The following is a 22362-nucleotide window of genomic DNA, read 5'->3' on the forward strand; positions in this document are numbered from 1 at the left end:
AGCAGGCCCAAAGCGTGATGCAATGTGTGGGTGATCCATCCACTGAGGGCTCAAGCTAGCGGTAATGAGACTGAAGATACAATAGAGAGATAGAGAGAGAATGAAGCAGTGAACGGACACAAAAACACACACACACACACACACACACCAGCCACCCGGAAGACAGAATACAAAATGCAACCGAAATAGAGTATAATCCTGGCCAGCAGTGATCAACACTGATAAATATTAATAAACACTATTATGCTCAGAGAAAAATAGAGACAGAGTGAGCGAGAGAGGGAGGGAAAAGATAGAGAGAGAGGGGCAGAGAGAGGTAGATTCAGAGAGAGAGAGAGAGAGAGACAGAGAGAGGGCAATAACAAAAGAGTCTTCTTGCTCTCTGTTATTGCAGCCAATTTTCCCTCTGACGTCCACCTTGTGCTTCTGCAGACAATGCAACACACACACTCTTCTTATTATCAGCCCATTTTCCTCTGTTTGTTTCCTCTGTTGTTTTGTCCCTCTTCATCGGAGGCCAGGATAAGAGGTGGGCACACACACACACACACACACACACACACACACACACACACACACAAGCACTCTGAGAAGTATATACAGAGAGGGAGAGACGCAGAAAAAAGGAGATAAAGTGAGTCCTAAACACACACACACACACGCACACATACACAGAGAGGATAGTATCTCCCTCTCTCTGTCTGAATCAGTCTCATTAGTCATGCTGAGGCCGTAGCGTTGCCAGGTCGGCCTGCTTACAGAGCTGTAGAGCTGGACGGCAGCCCGCAGCCGGCGAAGGTCACCCACCACTCAGTTTAACTCCCAGAAGACCAACACTGGCCTCCTCCTGATAATGAGCGGACATAAAGATGCACAGGGAGAGAGCACCCTGTGCATATATACAGAGCCACACCCATCGTGGTGGTGTGGAGCTCTGGGAGAAAAAGGCCCACCCAAACCGAAGAGTACATGGGACGACTCAGTTACACACAAACCTGTTGTTGCTATGCATCCCAAGTAATCTGAATGTAAGATCTACAAAGATGTTTTTGTTAAAGAAACGGTGGTCATTACAGTTGTTCCGATACCTGTATCGGAAATGCGTCCGATAATTCCAAAAAGTTTGGGATTTGATATCGGCTGGGATTTGATATCGGCGAGTACGCCAGTCTATGCACCGATACGACACATTCAAAGATCTGGCAGAGATGAAGGCCGACTGCTGAGTCGCCTCACGTCGCCTTTGTCTTGGCTAAAAAGTTGCGGTCGAACACACTGCAGAGATTACAGCAGATGCGCCAGTTAGCACGTATACGTTCTGCGTCTGCGTGAGAGGAAATAACTCTCCGCACCAGCAGGTGGCGGTGGTCTGTATTCGTCATTCAAAAAGGGGAAACAGGAAGACCGATGACGGCAGATATAAGCTGTCGTTATGATACGTACTGTACGTGAAACAAAGCAGCGTTTGACGACCATTTTCACACCACTCTCACTCACCACTTAGCTTCATTCCAGATTGCCATGTTGTGAAAATATCCGTGTATTGGAACGATCAGATGTGATGAAGATGAAAACTGTGTTTTTCCTCTTGACTTTTACTCGTTGGCTTGCTTTCCTCACTTCCGTTTCTCTTCTCGTGCACTGATTCATTTAAGCTGAACCGCCAATCAGAGTGATTTCTCTCAACACCAACATGCTGAATCGGCCGAAAAACCTCCATCATGGGCAGACTAGATGTCCATGATGGCGCGGGACACATCGCAAAAAACTAGGCCGACCGTCGGCTTGGTGTGTCATGGCCTTTAGGGTTAATCGCCATATTCATGCTGGGTGTTAAGCAGGCTTTGCAGATCATGAATGAAGGAACATTTTCTTGCTTTCAGCCGGGCCATTGTCCATCCATCTGCCCACATTTCTGTCCGTTTCTCTTGCATCATCTTATTCCTCCTCTGTGTTTCACCTCAATACATTTTTCTATCCATTTTCCGTGACACAATGTATTCATCCTGCCGTTACTGAACATAAGGCAAACATGCAAACCAAGCAAAAAGACCTCTCAAATGTGACATTGTAGCTCAAACGCAGGATAAAATGTCCCTCTTGTTGTCCATGTAGCTCTCTTGTTTAGTAAGTTTCATATAAGTTACAGTCTACAGGTCCCAAATGTACTCTAGGGTTAAACAGGAGTGCTGAATCTCAACTCCAATGATAGATGACATTGTAGATACCCTCAAGGACTGACACATCATACAAATGACTCTCTCCTATATGTGAGTTATACTACCTGAGCCGTTGCAGGAAAATCGGAATAGGACTTGGACTGATTTCAAGTCAATTTTAGACAGGGTGTGGAACTGTGACCATAAAGTCCCTCCTTTTAGTAGCTATAAACCTGATACAAGTAGTCAATGTTAATCCACTGCCATAGGAATGGGAGAGTTATATAATAATTTGTAATGAAGGTGAAAAGTTTGACATCTTTTACAATACTAAAAATCGTATAAAGATCTTCATAGAGGGCTGTTTTTAGAAAATTATTTTCTCAAGTGCTTGGTTTGATAGCCTCCAGGTAAAGCGAAAGCGCCCGAGTGTTGACTGACTGACCCGACCTTGTCTCTCGAAATGAGCCGATATGAAAGTTTCCACATGACACTATAGCGCGGAGGCAGAGGGGCTGTCACCGTTCTCATCAGGAAACGCTGAACATGCCCGTACGAGGAGATGATAAATTCATCACGGCGACGTCCCAGGGCGAGCTCCGCTGACACGACCTTGATCGATCGCAGGCAGAACGACAGATGGCCATAAAGGACAATCATGTAACTGTACGTTCATTAGCATAATGACATGCATATACAGTACACTTTTATACTACAAGGCCACATGGCGCCCGCACAGCACCGGTGGGGCTCGTGACAGAGATGCAATGTCATTATCAGTCTTGTTGTGGGACACTTTTAAAAAGGAAATGAAATTAGCAAATATAACAAGAACCTGCTGGATGGGATTCAGTTATTTGAAAATGCATATTGTGTCAGCGCCCAGCTGAAGAGGCAGTGACTTTCCTCCATTAAACAAGAATACATGGCGACATGGCTACCTTTCCCACGAACATATTTTTTTTATATTTTGCAGCGCAATATGAGTGATAAACAAGTTATTAGAGTGATCATCCACAACCCACAAGCGGGTTTGAAAGGCACATTTTCTTTAAATAAATCGCCAGTAATACAGGTTTCACAGCCAGAAACTGTAAAAACAGAACTTGTTTTTCAAATTTCTGCTTCTGTCTGGAAAAACAACCAAATCTAAGCTTAAAATAGTGATATTTCATCAAAATCACTCTCTTTCTCTCTCTCTTGGTCCCAACTTTAGTGAGGACCAAGTCCCAGTACTTATTTTGGAGAACTTACTGATACACAAGCACAAATACTTCAGAGACCAACTTTTCCTACTTCATTTAGTTTTTTTTTACAAAATCGTGAGAACAGATACTTTGGTACCAGGTTGATGCCAAAATTCTGAAAATGTGACGTTATTCGTTTTTCTACAGTACATCTACCATCAGGGCTTGAGTCCCGGGGACGATGGAAAATGTGTTTGGGACAAAATAATGCTACGTTGTGAACAGCAAATCCAGGTTGAAATCGGCAGGAGGAGTGCTAGTAACGATAGATGTTAGCAGCACAGACCTGCACTGAGCTAATAGCTGATGTTAACAGGAGGTGACACTGATTTACATTGTGATTCAGGCTCTATTCAGTAAAAATGAGTATTGGGCATAGGTCAATTCTAATGTTATCATGATGTATTCAAATGTCATCTTGTAAAAAGTAGTTTTTGGCAAAAATACTTGAATAAAACCAGTTGTTTGAAGGAGATGTTTTCAACAGCAATATAAAATAGAGAGAGAGAGAGAGAGAGAGAGAGAGAGAGAGAGAGAGAGAGAGAGAGAGAGAGAGGGGGAATTATGACCTGTTTAACTTCCTAACAAATAACAGTATGCAAGCAGTAATAAAGGAGTGAATGTTGAAGTACATGGGATTTATTGTTTTACTTTTGTTTTGGTATTGAATTGGTATTGAGAATCGTAGAATTTCACTTGTATACATAGGTATGGACTACTACATTTCTGGTATGGTGACATCCCTGTATTACAGTGAAAAAGAAGGCCACAGTGAGTAAAATGTGACGCCCTGAAACTGCTTGGGGTTCAGAGGTTTAATGGGATAGCCACAGGTTTGAAACAAACAAATTCTGTCAGACGTAACCTCTATTTTATCACTACATTAATTTATAGAAAACATACCGCGCACTTATTTTTCAGCATTTATTATACTGAAAATCACTCCAAACAGCATATTATTATGAAAATTACAGTTTTTGAACCATAGAGGACTGACTGTTTTGGGCAGTAATGTTTCCATTAACAAAACTTAACAAAACAGAGGATCCCCCAACATGCCAAAATATAAAAAAAACATGCACTGCAGGTCCAAAAAGCCCTATTTTTCAGGGCAGGGAGGGTAGCCTACTGTACACAGTACTGTACTGTACTTTGTTATTGTCATCTATAGTGGTTGTTTGCATAAAAACACACAATTAAAATGATTATGATTATTTAAATATTTGCTTTCATTAAAAAACATCTTGGCAAACTGCTTAGAGCTAGTGTTAAGAAGTTAAACAGGTCATAATTCTCTCTCTATTATCTATTTTATATTGATGTGAAAACATCTCCTTCAAACAACTGGATTTATTCAAGTTTCTCACCAAAACTACATTTTACGAATTAAATTTGAACACATCATGATAACGTTTTAATTTACCTTCACCCAATAGTCATTTTTCCTGAGCCAACTTTGAACGGCTGATAGTAACACGAACGTCAATGGAGGTGCCATTGATTTATTATTAATTGTCCTCCTGTTGATTTCAACACAGATTTGTTGTTCACAGTGTCGATTTATCAGGGAAAAATAGGGTGCAGCCCCTCAGGTTTAGTAGCGCCATGCTGTTGAGCGCTTTCTTTTCTCTTCACCGTGTCTCCGGTCCAAAACAAACTGAAACACAATACAGCATGCATATACGTCATTGTGCATGCGTTCTGGGGGAAAGCATCAATACAGAGGAATCGATTGTCAGAGATTCCTCCGCGTACCACTAGAGAGAGCACGCAGTAGTTTGAGAGCATAGTTTGAGAACCACTATGCTAGCTCATTCTGACTCCCCCAAGCCTGGTCATAATTGGACCAGTGATGTCTGAAACATTGCATACGCTGTAATGGCATATAACGAATAAAAGGACAAAAACTGGTCCAAAAATCGAAGAATAAGGAGAGAGAGAGGATTGGCTCAAACAGAAGCTCAAAGAGATAAAAAAAGTCCACCGTCAGTAGTGTTGTTCTTAATACTTTAAGTCTACCAACAACCATCTATCAATCAACTAGCTATGAACTAAGAGTTTACAGCCTCTGTGAGGCGGCACTTAGGCACAGCGGTGCTTTGTTTCTTTTCTCATCCCCTCGTCCTGCCACATCCCAATAATTCATCTGACTTCCCACTCTTCCTCACATCTCCCCTTCTCCTTTCCCTTTCTTCATCAACACTACCCTCCTTCCACATCCTCCTTTCCTTCCAATCCTCCTCCCCATGAAACCAACGGAATCCTGCTTTCTTTCATTCCCTCTCGTTCTGCTCCCCTCTTTCACTGGCATCATCTGTTCCCTCCACATTGTATTTTCAGATCACATCCATCCAGGCACTGGCTTTACACACTAAGTCACTCTACACCTCATCACTCAGTGGAAAGTCAAGGAGAGGGCAGAGAGAGATGGTGAAAGAGCAAAGGCTTGAGAAAGAGAGGGGGACAAGAGGGAAGAAGCTGAAGAGAGGGGCAAAAGGAGAGAGAATGTAAAAACGAGGGAGGTTAAAGGTTAAAAATTATAGGCAAAGAAAAGAGGTCAGGGAGAGGGAAATAAAGAGAAGCAAAGCAAGTAAAAAGGCAGATAAAAGAAGGAGCAGAGGGAGAATGGGGTTAGCAGAATGAAAAGAAATCTTTATGCAAAGGATGAGAGTGAAAGAGAAGACAGAGAGGTGGAGAGTAGTCCAGAGATTTATGGCAGGTTGTTATGGAGCACCGACTGAATAACAGAAGGTGAGACCAGGTGAATTATTCATGAGGATACAGGGCCGTGTGTGTGTGTGTGTGTGTGTGTGTGTGTGTGTGTGTGTGTGTGTGTGTGACATGTGGGTGACACACACAGAATGTCTCTCAGGCCCCCTTAGGCCAGCTCATCTATGAGGAAAAGGAAAGACAAGCCACCCACAACCTGTGGACAATCTGAATTATTCCTAAAAAAAAAAAAAAACAGACAGCTGTCCTGTCCTCAGGCTGAATGAGCAGTCTCATTCAGCCGTGGAGATATTTTAACCAAATTATATTAAATTATGATGGAAAAATACACTTTCTTCCCTCTTGATTTTGCCGGTGTCAGTGGTAAGAGATTCCCACCTGCACTACTCGACGATCAGAAGTCAATGTATTCAGCTCTTTTAGTTCTCCGTCTGGTAGGGCTGCACAATTAATCGAATATTAATCGCGATCACGATTTTGGCTTCCAATAATCGACTGCAATATTGACGTTTATAATACGTGATCCGCTCATATAAAAACTCTGCTGCATAAATCAAGCACTTCCTTCACATATCTTGAGGTCAGAGGTCAAGGGACCTCTTTTAAAATGGCCATGGCAGTTTTTCCTCGCCAAAATTTAGCCTATAAGTTTGGAGCGTTATTAAGTATGTCATGGTCATATTTCATATGATACCAGTATCTTCACTCTGGCTTTAGAACTGAGCTCAGTACAACCTAAAAATCATAATACTTTAAAGAAATTAAAGGCGTTAAAACAAATTTGCGTTTATGTGTTATTATTGCGTTAACTTTGACAGCCCTAATAATTAGCATGTCCCGATACCCGATATCGGGTATCGGGTCCGATACGGGTATCGGGTCCGATACTAACGGCTCCGATACAACGGCACCGATACCACTTTACGGCAGCGTGACGTTACCCTCTCGTCACAATCTTTCAGGTCCTATCGCTCATGCTCTACCTCCCCGACGGAACGGAGAGATGGGTCGGTGGTGCGCCCGACCCCGCAGGGTTTTGCTTGCACCCTCTGACTCGCGCGTGCGTTAATCTCCTTGGTCAATGTTTCAAGACGGGTCGGTTGGGTTGCAGACATCGCCGCAGAACCCTGACGGCTTTTACATGGGCCGAGCCCTGCCCTGGGGGCACGACGCGGTTGGGGCTCTCTAAGGACAGTCCGCCCCGGTGACACTTTGGCCACGGCCCCGGGAAGCAACTTTGCCCTGAGCCTTTCCAAGCCGACCTAGAGCCGGTCGCGGCGTACCGCCTCGTATGCGGGACTCCCCAGCCTGCCGTGTGTCGCTCACACCCTCCAGCTGGCTGTTAACGAGGGTCTTTTGGCACAGAGTAGTACTCGTATCGGCACTCGGTATCGGCGAGAACCCAAATGTAAGTACTTGTACTCGGTCTGAAAAAAAGTGGTATCGGTGCATCCCTAAACAGAACTACTAATGCCAATCAATTTAATCATATAATCAAAGCCAATATGTAAATAATAACACAACCATTATTTCCTAATCATTTGACTTGTGTGTTTTCATGCAAATAACCACTATACATGACAAAAACAAAGTAAAAGAATAACATTTAGAATCGTTGACAGTTGGAATGTAGAACAACATAGAAGTGAAAGCAGCGCTCTGTTTATCTAAATGTGAAATTGCGATACAAATATTTTGTCCCTAAAATCTATGAAAAATTGTGATAAATAATCTTGATCCCAATATTGATCAAAATTATTATCATTTTGGCCATAAACGTGCAGCCCTATACCGTCTGGTAAGTTTACATCAACTCACATCATAAGGATCAGCGACCACAACGACCAATGATCTATTCTTTTATCAACCCTGATGGAGCTAAAAACATTATAGAGGGAGCGAGAAAGTTGGAGGATGAAGGTTTTCAAAGCCTTGAGAAAACATAGGCTACTGTATGGCAGGTAGGCGCTAAGCATGAATACTCTTTCTGTTAAGGAGATCATGGTTAAATATACTGTGTTTTCTGCCCACATTCTCCCATAGTGCTATAATGCTGGATTGGAAAAATGGCTAAACGTGCTGTCACACCTACACTGGTTGTTTTGGCCCAAACCAGAATGGAAAATATTACTTAGTTGCATTTAGGAATTTGTCCAGGTTCATACTTTCCACTTACAGGTTAACCAGGGAAACTTAAATAGATGCACGAGCAGCTTGACGTTTTGGTGACCTGCCATCCTGCCATCCTGCCAGGGTGGAGATTTTGGCTTCGGTAGTGGGAGTATGGGGGGAGGGCGATGGATTAAATTTCTGCAAATTTCATTTAAACATTAGGCTAATGTTGGAATTCTTCCCAAACATTGCCTTTAGGGGTTTTTCCTGTATAGTTTGGCTTCAGTTCTGTTCTCACTACTGAGAAATTGCCCAGCAGTTCTCTGAGAACCACACATTTTCAGGCCTCACGGTGCAATTATTTGAAGCCACCCGACAGCATATTTCTCACCTACGCAGACAGACAAACTGAACTAATGGAGTAAATGCTTCAGAGCTCTCGAGAAATGCTTAATATGAGCACACCCTAAACCCATGACCACTGAAATGCTTTTGGCTCGGTTCAAGGTAAAGACAAGCGGTCCAATCCAACCTTATTCCGGGAACTAGCAACTGTACTTGACAGTTAAAGTGAACTAGCATATTCTGTGTTTTCAATTATAAACGAACACATGCACACACACATCCACAAGGGAAAAAAAACAATCAGGAATAACATAATTTTTATGACTTCTGATGATCACAGAATCACTTTTAGGAGCTAGTGCCTCAAACACTCACCGAGTTGATGCAGGCCAGCTCCTTGTTGAGCAGCCAGGGCAGGGAGAGTTTCCCCTCTCCTCTGTAGCACGACTGAATCCTCTCTTTAATCTTCTCCTTTATCCGTCTCATTGTGAACAGACACAAAGCCGACTCCTTGGGCGGCTTGGCTCTGTTCTTCTGACCCTGGGCGAACACAGTAAACAGAACCTCCTCGTGCTCTTGAATACCAAGCGAACGCGCCAAGCGGGTGCCTGGCCAGGCCAGATAAGCATCCTGAACCAAGCGGTACTCCACTCCGTCCTTGGTGCAACCAATGGGGAACTCAACGTAGGAGTAGAACTTCGGATCGTCGACGCACAGACGGACAATTTTCGAGGTGAAGAACTGCTCGCTGCTCGCGTCTGGCGAGGTGAGCTGGGTGTCGAGCTGTAAGGTGAGATAATACACAAACTGCTCGCTGTTGAAGCCGTAGATGTAGTAGATGTCAAACGCTGGAAACTTGGAGAGCGTGTCCGAGGGGATCTTCAGCTGCGAGGAGACAAACTCGTCCTGGTAGACGAAGCTGAACATGTCAGCGTTCTCCTCGTTGGACATCAACTTGCGGCTCGACAGCGTCGGGAAGTACTCAGATTTTCCATCGATGGGAGTGCCGACAAAGAGTTTCCCACCTCCGCCAAAAAGATCAGGGGAGATCACGACACCTGACATTGTGCCTGCCTCGGCCACGCTGGATAGATAGTGCTCTTTGCGGTGGTGGGGCTCGCCGAGCTTGAACAAATCATCCAGACGCAGGAACTGGCATATTCCCTGGGAAGTACTCCCACAGGCAATTAAGCGGTTGTGGGCGGCATCGAGTAGCAGGAGTTTATTGACATTAGAGGTCTGCACCAGCTCGTGGGGGCAGGACTGGACTCCGGGCGGAGGGTAACAGCGAGGGTTGTCTGTGACGGGGCCAGTAACATGGCTTCGTAGCTTGGTCAGGTTGCTGGACAGCTTGTAGATCCAGTTGACGGCGCCCAGGTAGACCTCGCCCGTTTTGTTGTGAACCACCAAATGTGTGAGACCTCCTTCAGGTGGGAAGAAGGAGAGGAGGGGCAAGGAGGAGGAAGGAGTGGAGGTGGTGGTGGAGGTGGAGGTGGAGGTGGAGGACACGGGCAGGGAGAGGAGAAGGAAGAGGATGGGGAGGATGAGGAGAAGTGGGTTGAGGTGGGAGGACATGGCGGTGAGGGGAGGGGAGGTGTGAGCGAGTGGGTGTTGGTGTGTATTTTTGAGTGTGTAATCCTCTACAGGGTCAGTCAGAGCCTTGTAGGACTGCAGGGTATGATGATAAAAAAGAAGAGTTTCCAAGCAATCGACTTCCTCTTTCTTTTTTTTTTCTCTCCGCCGTTGTTTTTATAACCTCATCCCCTGATCCTCAGCCTCGTCCGCCACCAGCCCTGAGAAAGAGAAACAAACAAAAATCTTAGCAAACACAGATGTCAATACATTTCGTGGACTTGTGTTTTGCACTTCCAGAGATCTGACAAAAAGGATTCATTTGTTTGTATCGAAATGACAAGACACTAAATATTCGCCCACGGACTCAGACTCGGAGGCCTCGGTGCTGAAGTCCAAAAAAACAAATGAGGGCACTATCGGCTTTGTTTTATTGACTTCTCGACTCTTGGCTCGCACCACTCGGTGGAGTGCATCTTTTAAAAGAAGACAGGGCCGAACATTGCTCCTGTGCGTATTGATTGTCTGGAGGTATTAAAAGGATCCAGCAGACAAAGTGTGCATGCACACACAAAAATACACTTCGAATACACCTAAAAAAAAGGCAACCTGTGACACAGGAGTGTATGCAAGTAAAAAAACATGCAGATGTGCAGGAGGAGACCTACACACATACACAAAATCACACACAGGGGTGAGCTGCTGATGTGCAGTATTGTGATAGCACGTAAACATCTATAAATTATAAGGGCTGCGGGGAGAATCCTATAGTATATTTACAACAGAGCACCTCCCCTGCTTCTAAAAAAGAAAGAGGAGAGAGGGAGAGAACTGGTCCAACAAGATAAAACGGGAGAGACAGTGAGAGGGAGAGAGAGGTGAAAGCTATTTGGCTTCATACCAGTTCAATATAAAGGCAGTCGAGATGGTGGCAAAGATTACTAGAAGTGGAAACTATAAAAAAAAAGTGAGGAAAAAAGAAAGGGAGATGGACCATCCATCTATTTTCCATCCATTCTTTATCCACTTTTCAAGGTTCAGAGTTGTTAGAGGACTGGGGGCATATCCCTGAATGCACCGGGGGACTGGTAAAGTCTTGCAAAAGCAACGTGGCGGCTCCACATCCCCAATCGTCAACACCATTGTTGTTGTCTCACCATGTGATAAAGACGACGAATGTTATTGAAGGTTTTTACTTGGTTGTGAGAGAGACATGCTGAATAAAGAGCATTCGAAGTGTAGGATAAACATTTTTTGTCCAAAATGTGTCAGTCAAAAGTGGAGTTGGATTTTCTCTTACCCAAAATTCAATTTGTTTGCTGATGTCAGCAAACTCTTGACCTGTCTTCTAACCAGCAGAGACTGCTCACCATCACCAGTCATACCTTACTCTAACTGTCAAGCCAAACCAGATGTAATCATCCAAGTCCTGTCATTTTCTCTGAAAGCAAGCAAAGTGCACTGCAATGCATGCTGGCACAGAAAATTAACTTTACGCAAAAATGTACGCTTGTGGTGTCTCATGCCACATGTCAGCTGAACCATTTGGCTGAAGACAGAAGTGATCTTGGTTACACAATGCTTGCAACAAGAGAACGCTGGGAAAATGCTGCAAAAGTTTTTCTTTAATAAGTTTGTGGATTAATGTCCTGGTTACTAGGGCTTTCCTCGACCAGAAAATTCGTAGTTGATGAAGATCTGTGAAACTGACTTTCTCCACAAAGATACACACAAAAGCATCAGTTTAAATCTTGCGTTTACCAGAGATGTGCTCATGTTTTTTGGAAATAAAACTTAAAATTTAACTTAAAAATCTCATTCAGCATGATAAAGCCTAAAATACGACTGATTGTCTAAAGAAATCTTAGTCGACCAAAACAACCGATTAGTCAACTAATCGACTAAGAGCCTTGGTAGTTACAAAGCTATCTCATTTAAAAGCCATTTTGTTTTGACAAAACTCATCCATCTGTGTAACTTAATCCCTTTGGTGTGGCTCAACAACAGCAGGATACCATGGCAGCCTTGCTGCCAGTTTGTCTCAGTGAACTCAACTTGGGTACTACAACAAACAACATTGTGCCCGCACATCAAAGGTACAAACAACGTATCTGTAAAACTCCCCTCAAAAAATTACACAAGAAATGACCAGTGGGCAACTCCCGGTCTGGGAAGTGAAGCCAATGCAGAAGTGCCTTAAATTTGCATTCTTTCTAACAGCCAGCGACTCCTCTGGTTGTAAAAAAAAGTCTGATTATATAGAAGTCTATGAGAAAATGAGCCTACTTCTCACTTGATTTATTACCTCAGTAAACATTGTAAACATGAGTTTATGGTCTCAATCGCTAGTTTCAAGTCTTCTTCAATACAGCATGATGTTCATTTAGTAAGTTATGGTCTCATTTAGAGTCAGATAGACCATAAAGCAGGGGATGCTTTGGGGAGTGGCTACCTTGTGATTGACAGGTCGCTACCACGGCGTTGTCCGGTCTGGAAGTTGTCCGTGTTTTCATCTTATAACTTTAACCCTTTCACAGTGTGTTTTCACTTCATGAAAGTTAATTATAACCTTTTGGTCACCTAGAAATGTCTTATTCAGCATTCGGTTGTACTTAGCTCCACTGTCTCGTGTCACTTCTGGTTACAAAAAAACAAGATGGTGGCGGCCAATATGCCGAACTTGTGGCTTAAAAAACAGCAGTCCACAAAGCAATGAGTGACGTCACGGTGACTACGTCCACTTCTTATATACAGTCTATGGAAATGACTCCAAGATGTAACATTTTAAAAACGTTATCAGAGCAAATGAAATGAATGCACATACGTATCGGGCCACACAAAAGGGGGGTAAAACCAGAAAGAGAAAAACAGTCTTGGTGTATACATGCACCTGGTGAGTAACTTTAATTGGAATGAACAGGCACCCTCTTGGAACAAGGGTATCCAGTTCTCACAATACATCCATGGGGTCAACCTTGAGAGGAAGACGTTACATTTACTGATGTCCCCTCAGTCTGTCAAACAATCATCTACCATTGGGACAGACACAAAATAGTGGTTCCAAATGCTTCTTCATTGGGAACTGTTCTAAACCAACCACGTACCCACACACTGCCCAACCTTCTTTTCATTAGCTCATTGGTTTATGCTCGGCTAAATAAAGAGCACAAGGCAAAGGCTTGTTTCATAATGGAGTTGGGTCAGCAAACTATTCTCGTCTCTTATTTCTGCTGCTGTTTCTCATTCCCCCCCTTTCATTACATTCCTCTCTCTCCCTCCCTATCTCTCTATCTCCCTCAGACACTTCACTTCTTGTCAATAGTGTCTTTCATCTCCAGCCCGGCCATGATTACAGTGGCCCAGATGACGATGCTGTTGCCTGTCCCATCAGGACAATACAGCTACTGTTAGTATCTTAGACACACACACACACACACACACACACACACACCAATGCACAAAATGTGAACATACAACATACAGTATGTGGTCCGCAGGATTTGTACACACTCTCACAGATCCTACTGAGGAAATTTAACTCACTGCACTAAATGACATGTTGAGATGGTTATTTTTGCAGCATTTTCATCTCACCTTCTCTGATGTATTTTACAAATTCTATAAATAAGTCAAAACCAGGCAGCACATGGACTCAGTGGCCATAAGGCTTTAGTAGCCAGTGGAGCTGCTTGACTAAAAAACAAGTTTCTGATTTAATGTCTGAATTAGATGATAATACAAAATATAACCGCCTGAGAAAACATAAGAAATCCAATGGTGCCAACAATGGCATGCTAGCTTGTTTGGAAGAAGGATAAATAACGCTCCAAAGTTAGGCTACATTTTGGCGAGGAAAAATTGGCATGGCCATTTTCAAAGGGGTCCCTTGACCTCTGACCTCAAGATATGTGAATGTTAATGGGTTCTATGGGTACCCACAAGTCTCCCCTTTACAGACATGCCCACTTTAATCACATGCAGTTTGGGGGCAAAAAGTATAAATGTGTTATTTTCGCTTATTTTTAAATTAGGTATTTGAATATTTCTGCATTCTGGGGTCCCTAAACAGTCTTGGAACATATCTTTAATATCACTGTAAAGCTGAGACTCTTGTGGATCCAATGAGCCTAATTGTATTCATGTGTGATGATGTTAGTCCCCATAGGAGCCATTTCATTTTAGTGAGACCATTTTTTAAAATTTGACCTCACTGTATAAAATGACCTGTGGTGACCTCTAGGATAATCACAGCCTCATGAAACTTTACAGTCACAGACTATAGACCTAGAGCATTCAGAGAATGGATGGCTTTCCTAGTAGACTGACAATAAGGGGGTTTCTGAGGAGTTTCCAGAACAGAAGTGCTTGCCATCCAATCGCTAAAAAATGCAATTCTTGCAGAAATCTCAAAAGTTTTTGATACAAAATCACAGCATGGCTTTTTCTATGGTGTTCCTCAAGGTCTTGGTGTCTTAACGTGGTATTTTGGAGGGATTATTGATATTTTTTATCGATTCTCAATAGGTCAAAAATTGTTAAATTTAGCACTAAATCTGTTTAACAAATGGTATCAACCCAAAAATTGCTGCAACAACGTATGAGACATAAGTGAGCATGAGAATGACCATCATACACTTCCATCATAATGTTCTAAGCCCTCGTACACTTCCACAATTTATTTTAATTAATTCATGCTTATTTCTGATTTATGAGAACAACTTTACACACAGTGCTGAGCTGCATCTCAAATGAATCTTCAGGTTCCAGCTTTCAGATGATGTACACCACTTCTATGTGAAGCTGACCTGCTATCTCCCCCTAAACACCCCTGTACCCCCCCAAAAAAGACAAAAAAAGGGGTCTATTGTGGGTCTCGGAGGGTTAAAAAAGGTAGAGTTTAACAACAGAGTTTACAAAATATGCTAACAAACTTTCTTCCTGCTTCGATGCATACAATCCTAATCCAAACAGTCTGACAATTTGTGTTATACTTGTGTGGTTATTAAATTATGTGTGTGTGTGTGTTTTTACCAAGAAAACCTTGAATTACCAGGCCTTCAATTGTGTGTGTGTGTGTGTGTGCTTGCGTGCGTCTGTGTGTTTTGTCAGGGCCATCCTGAAGCCCACCTGCCACATCAGATGAAGCTGTAGAGGCGTTCAGGTCTGTCCTGCACTGATTTATTGCTGTTGGCACATCGATTGCACACACAGCCGCAGACCTTGGCCAAACACTTAGGCAAATTTATACACACCACTTCTTTAGCATGGAGCTCACATCCGTGCCCCAGTCTGTGTCGATGTGCATGTGTGTGTATGTGCGTGCATCCTGCGGCATCTATTCAATCTTATTTACTACTAAAACACACACAGACGCATGTCCAAACACATCGGGCCTATACATAAACCTTATGTACACAAAGCATATATAATGGTCGCCTAACTGTACAAACCACAGGGACAGTATAAACATTTACATTCATGCCCGTCTTCCATTTCAAACAACATTTCTTCTGGATAAAGGGGCAGTGGAGAGAGAACATGTTGGGGACATGAGCTGGAATTGAACCACTTGATACCTTCACCTGCATTTATGACCCTGTTGATAAAAGCAAGTGAATCTAGATGTTTGGTTTTCCACAAATAATCAGCAGCAACGGCTTAAACTACTCATGACTCTGAGCCCTTGGGCTTTCACTGTATATAAATGGACATGATGTCACCCATTGGTTTATGGATTATGGTTTTGAAGCCTTGAGTTCAGCATTTTGGCCGTCGCCATCTTGTATTTTTGGAACCAGAAGTGACATGAGAGGGTGGAGATACTGTAAGTACAACCGAACACTGAATAAGACATTTTTAGGCTTCCAAAATGTAACAATCATGTACTGAAAACTAGTGGGACAGCTAAGCTGAAATATTCATAACAATTGTGCATTTTGTGATAAAAGCTACACATTTGGCACAGATGTAGGTTTATATGTTATGAAAAGATATAATTATCGGGGAGCTGCAAATTTGGCCCCTGGGGGCCAGGGAAGCCATTTTTCTGCAACATTTAGGAATATTAATTCATTTTGAAAAATGGCTCATTTTCTCATAGATTTCTATACAAACAGACTTATTTTTCCAACCAGAGAAGTCGCCCCCTGCTGGCTATTAGAAAGAATGCAGGTTTAAGGCACTTCAGCATTGGCTTCACTTTTCAGCTGCCTGTTTGTGACACCACTCTGGATTTACACCTCAGGCTAAAGGTTCAAGATATTTTACACCAGGTGCTGAAAGTTCAAGTTATTTGAACTTTAATCTTGTTTGCCGCTGATTTTTCAAAGCGTGTGCAGTCAGTTTACAACAAGCTTGTACATTGACAAATCAACAGATTAAAAAATAAATGCATTGGCTTTTGTGCATTACACTTCAGCCTTGAGCTGGGTTCTCATGGACTGCATCCAACCCAACAATGAGTACCTGTCAGACCACTGATCATGTGAGCCCTATAGCCACTACACAATAGTATGAGACTGCAAGGTGGGGTACAGAGCACAGTGCAGAGGTAAAGTATAACGTTGATTTACCTCTAGTGTTGAAACACTTAGCCTGGGTTGCACCAACAACGATTCATTTTTAAACCCCATTAAATTATGGTTTAACTTTAATCATGTGCCAAAAAGTAGAAATTTAAACCACTCTAAATGTCAGTTTAGATTTTCCCCAAACCTAGATTCAATTTGATTCTGTTTCGCCAATTTAAACTCCAATTTAAAATGTAACTCAGTATTAACTTTATTTATTTATGTATTCAATTACTTACCAGGGACAGTGCATATTAATCAACATTTCATTTGTGCATGTGCACAAGGATGCACGTGTACGGTGACGAGATACACATTCCTGCCAATGGTTTCACATCATTCGACCGATCTACAGGTGGCTGTAAAATACCGAGATGTGCTGCAATGGGCCAACAAAGGCATAATAGAAGAAGACTGCTGGCGGGTAAACATGCATGTAAACAACGCTGGATTGAAAATTGAAAATGCTTAGATGCAGAAAAACAGACGTCTCAAAAGTATGCATGCAGAATTCGATCGGATCAATTCACTTTTTAACTCCAGGATTTTTGCAACAGATGGTATTAAAGCTAAAGTTATACAGAGCAGGTCAGATGAGGATAGCGGAGGAGGAGATATGAGAACAGAGGCAGGAGGCGGACACACACTTGAACGTGAGGAGATTTCTATTTGGAATCCATTTTCCAAAAGGCGCAATATTGACAAGTGCTAATACTGCAGACAGTAGTCGACTCACATCCTCCTCTCCTGACCTTTAACAGATAGATAGAGATAAGACAAGACAAGGAGGAAGGGAGAGGACGAGGGACTTGATTACATTGAAAGGAAAAACACAGACAGTTCTACAAACAGCAAAAAATAACCTGATTTAAAAAAAGACCTTGAATCTAGCATTGTATTTCTACATGCGTCTGACAGTTAGATGAAAAGAAGGTCACGATATTGTAACCCTAGTTCTATAAGCACAGGCGGAGCCTTCTACTGGACTCTATGGGTAATACTCTCATCCAATCACATGCATGCGTTCGCCCACTGAGATTTGCGATAATGTAGCTGGCCAATCAGGACGTCCCTACCGAATATGTGCGTTACCACAGTATATAAGGCGGCGTCCAGCTATGTCTGGAATCCCACGTCCTCGCGGCCGGAGCGGCAGGGTCCCCTTGGTAGAGCGCTCCGCCTGTGCTTACAGAGCTAGGGTTACGATATCGTAACCTTCGTTCTAACTCACACAGGCTCTGCCATCAACTGGACTCTGTGGGTAGAGTGGGTGAAGCCTGATGGATCACCACATCGACCTAACCACACTGATCCAGACTGGCTAAATACTAGATACCACAGGTACTTCTTTGTAACCTAGGCCACCACAGCGGAGACGTAGGGGGCCCTAGCCACTTCAGATAGTACACAACTGATCCAGGTAAAGCCATGGCCTAACCCTGCAGGGGTCAAAAACAAACAGTAGACACCCTGCACATCACATTCCCCGGGTCATCCAGTAGCACGGGAACATGTAGTCAGCGGGGAATCGCCGATTGACGAAGAGAAAAGGATGCCAGGCAGCGATGGACGCCGCTGTATATACTGTGGTGACGCACAGGCACATCCTGATTGGCTGGCTACGTTTATGCAAATCTCAGTGGGCGTCGAGCGTGTGATTTCAGGAGAGTATCACCCATAGAGTCCAGTAGAGGTCGGAGCCTTTCTGAGTAAGAACAGGCTACTTGGTACCAACACCAAACTGGTTTAAACTTCGTGTCATTTTCCCGACACTAAGAGAGACTATCAACTCTAACCAGCTCTGTTTCAAGATACTGTCACATCTACGCAAAGACAATAAGATTTGGAATCTTAATAGAAGGCTTTCATGTGATGTAACACACCGTTTAGATTTCATCACCTCTGAACAATTTGACATAATGAAGCCATTCATGACTGAGATGGAAATGCTTCTAAATGAGAGCAAACTATTTGCTAAGATGGAGCATTTTTGCTCAATTGGAACACAATTTAGTGAGTCGACGTAAGAACACTGTTCACTGTTAACTTTTGACATTATCTGTGTTTATATTTAACACATTGTTTCACTCAGTATTTCTACATATTAAGACTACTATCTTAGTCCTTACCGCAGCGATCCGTGCCCCTTTGCTGCATGTCGTCCCCCCGTCTATCTGTCCGATCCATTAAAGGCAAAAAAGCCCCCAAAAATTATATAAATAAAACAGAAAGTTAGACTTCTATGGCACACAACGCACTAACAGACCCCTCCATTTGAATTCCTTCTACTTGTGAGGTGAGTTCCTCAATTTAAACCCATACCAGGTTTCAGCTGGCACAGGATGATGTCTTTTAATTGCATTTTTTTCATGTTTTATCTTTTATGCAAAAATAATTGGACAACACTGATGACAATATGCCATTTCGTCTAAATTAATTGGACCCCTTTGCCTCTACTTGTGTGTGAATCGAATGGAATTAAATAAGTGTTTTGTGTGAGGCTGAAGGGATAAAGAGAATGTGGGTTGGACTGTGTGTGTGTGTGTGTGTGTGTGTGAGTGTGTGTGCACATGTGGGCTGCTGCACCATGCAGTGGGGACACAGTGGTTCATTTACAGTCGCACTCCACGACCGACACACGGACAGCTGCACACACACAAACACACACGCTGCTCAGTTGTATGGCAATCATTCAACATAAAAGAATTCCTCGTGGTTAAACACACACGCACACACTGGCTATTTTTCTTACAACAATAGGGATTAGCAGGGAGAGACAGACGATACAATGACTCCACTTCATTCATTAAGAATATTCAAACACACACACATGCGGTGAAACAGATGTAGGAACATGCACATCCATTAATGCGTACATTTGTCAAACACACAGCCACAGCCACACACACACACACACACACACACACACATACCCACACAGACACACATCCATATGCATGCAAACACCTACACACATACACAGATACAGACGTACAAACTCATGCACACACACTTCCTTTCCGAGCCGACAGGTGCAGCTCAGCCATCACTCATTCAGACGCTGCAGTAGAAATGTAGAGTAAACAGAGCTGAGTGGCTGAGCCTTAATCATTGTTAATCTGACTGAGTCTCCTCTACGATACGCTCCCCCCTGTCTCCACGCTCTCCAGAGTGGAGGGATTTAGGCAGTTTCCAGATAAAGTAAAACCCTGACAACTGCAGTACGCTTGTTTTTGCACCCTGTAACGGACAAATCACATGAGGTTTCACTTCATTTTTCTGGTGTATTTGATTTATTTCAATCTGCCTCTTCTGAGTGTAGTTTGGTGGTCTCACTGGACCAGCCACGCTCCCATTAAGGGGAAGCACACTTGCTATTAATTTTACACATGCAGGTGGAGAGGGTGATAATAACTGCAGCAATGTAGTGAGAGTTTTCCCAATTAAGTGGGAAGAAGTGAGTCATGCCTCTCACACAAAACGCCTATTATAAGGCTGTAAGTGGTCAGAATGACCTGACACCTCAAAGACTTTGCTCTTTAACAACTTACTTAATGTTCTCAATCTGAAATCCAATGTTGTTCGTCTTTCGGCTGCTCCCGTTAGGGGTTGCCATATTTGATTTGGCATAGGTTTTTACGACGGATGCCCTTCCTGACACAACCCATGTGTGATACATGTTTTGGTGAGGGGATGAAACTGGTGTGAGGGAACCGGAGAACCCGGAGGATATCCACGCGAACACGGGGATAGACCCCATACCGGGGATGGAACTCTCGACCTTCTTGCTGTGAGGTGAAAGCACTACCGTGTCGCCCCTGAATGTAAAATCAAATCTGTCCTGAAAATAGTGTACATTTAGCTAGGGCTGTGCAATTAAACAAATTTCAATTACAATTTTGGCTTCCAACAATTATAAAATAATTATAGTGCCGCATTCTGTTACGCAATGATGCTTTCTTTTTGTCTTGTATTATAAATCCAGTGCACCCCTTTTCTTTACGGCAGTGTCTTTTCGCACAGCGGGTAAGGGATGGACACTCCCCGACGATGGCCGACCAGCGCCGGGTAGTGCATTTCCAACATAGTGGTGTGCCGCAACTGGCTCTAGGTCGGCTTGGAAAGGCCCGGGGTGGAGGTGGCGCTTTACAGCACCCCTCGCCCGGACCTCACCATTTAGCGCTCACCGTGGCCTCTCTCCCTGAGGGGAGGGACGGAGCTTCCTGCTCCCGGCACGGCTGTCAACAAAGGCAAGCTGTCCTCAGTGCGACGATGTCGAAGTTCCCTCAACAACCTTTTTTCTTCTTCTCTTAATTTTGCCCTCAAAGTGCACCAGATTGATGGATTTAACTTTAAATTGTAAGCTACAACATGTTCTTTCTAAATGCATTTTTCCAAAGTCAATGAATAATCGTGTTAAATAATCATAATCTCAATATTGACCAAAATAATCGTGATTAGGATTTTTGCCATAATCGAGCAGCTCTACATTTATCCAGAAAACCGCTGCCATTTCAGTAGATCACGTTTCACTAAGTAACAATCATGCTAAATACACAGTATATGCATTGAAAATATTACCATTCAAGCTAAATATATTTGTATCATTAGTCCTGTTTTTGTATCTCTGTATCTCTATCATGTCATACACCAGAAGAGTGCAACAGCACTCCAATCTACTCCACTACAACTAAATATAATTCACATGTTATCAGAGTTGTTGAAAAGTTGATGGCTTTGTTTGGATTCTTTATCTGCAGAAATGTCAATAGCAACTTTTGTCCATAGATGTGATGAGTAGGCCACCACCTCTTTGTTCCTACACACACTTCACTTCATCAACTGGTACCTGATGTGTGTCAGTGAGTGTTTTCCCACAGTTTCTCTAGTATGTTCTCCGTTGAGTAAAAGATCCGAGGGGCAGAGGCAGAGCAGCTACTCAAACTACTCTCACTCAAGTAGAAACAAACAAAAACAACAGCACGAATGCTCTAATAATGGGTATTACTTTTTCATGGCTCCAGTGAGTTGTCCGCAGCTGGATCTGGGAGAATAGCATGAACCTATTTGCACACTACACTCTCCAGGTGTAGCTCGTCTCCGGCAGGTATAGATAAGAGGCTGGTGTTCAACTCATGTATCAGAAGAAGCACATGTCTGCTTAGTGCCACCCCCAGGACATCGGGGAAGTTAGCAGTAGGGTTGGGGGGGAAAAAAATCGATGTATCGCAATGTTTTTATACGATTTTGAAATAGATTTTTTAATGCCAGAGTCTATATATTTGCTTCATTTGAGTCTATGCAGAGGTAGAAGGAAGTTACCGTCTTTAGCTCTCCCGTCAGCTCCGTTCTCTTTATACATCCATGGTCAGCTCCATCGGGGTTGTTTGAATGCATTTAACATAAATGTCAGTATATGGGTTCTCTACTTTTATCTATAGCGTTGGCCAATTTGACCACGGAGATGAGAGTGACGGCTGGTTTGACCGCACGTTACAACAAAACCATAATGTTTTCTGTCCACGACAGAGTTAGCTTGCAGCTCTGCTTTTCCTGCAATGTGTGAAACCCAAAGTGTTTCCATACTTTACTGGATGTGTAGTGTTTACCACTTTGGATTTCAAATAT

The 22362-nt window shown here is 43.1% G+C and overlaps 1 protein-coding gene across 2 annotated transcripts in view; it reads right to left on the reverse strand.

The window, feature by feature from the left end:
* The window catches only part of LOC141772166 (plexin-A1-like), a 353749-nt gene that overhangs the window by 289853 nt on the left and 41534 nt on the right, over positions 1-22362 (reverse strand). For both annotated transcript variants that reach the window (XM_074642860.1, XM_074642859.1), the window contains exon 2: positions 8969-10386. In XM_074642860.1, the coding sequence (XP_074498961.1) occupies positions 8969-10168 (1200 nt within the window). In that variant the 5' untranslated portion in view covers positions 10169-10386. The remainder of the gene's footprint in view (positions 1-8968; positions 10387-22362) is intronic.

Source organism: Sebastes fasciatus, chromosome 8, assembly GCF_043250625.1.
Source record: "Sebastes fasciatus isolate fSebFas1 chromosome 8, fSebFas1.pri, whole genome shotgun sequence".
In the NCBI taxonomy this organism is placed as follows: Eukaryota; Metazoa; Chordata; class Actinopteri; order Perciformes; family Sebastidae; genus Sebastes; species Sebastes fasciatus.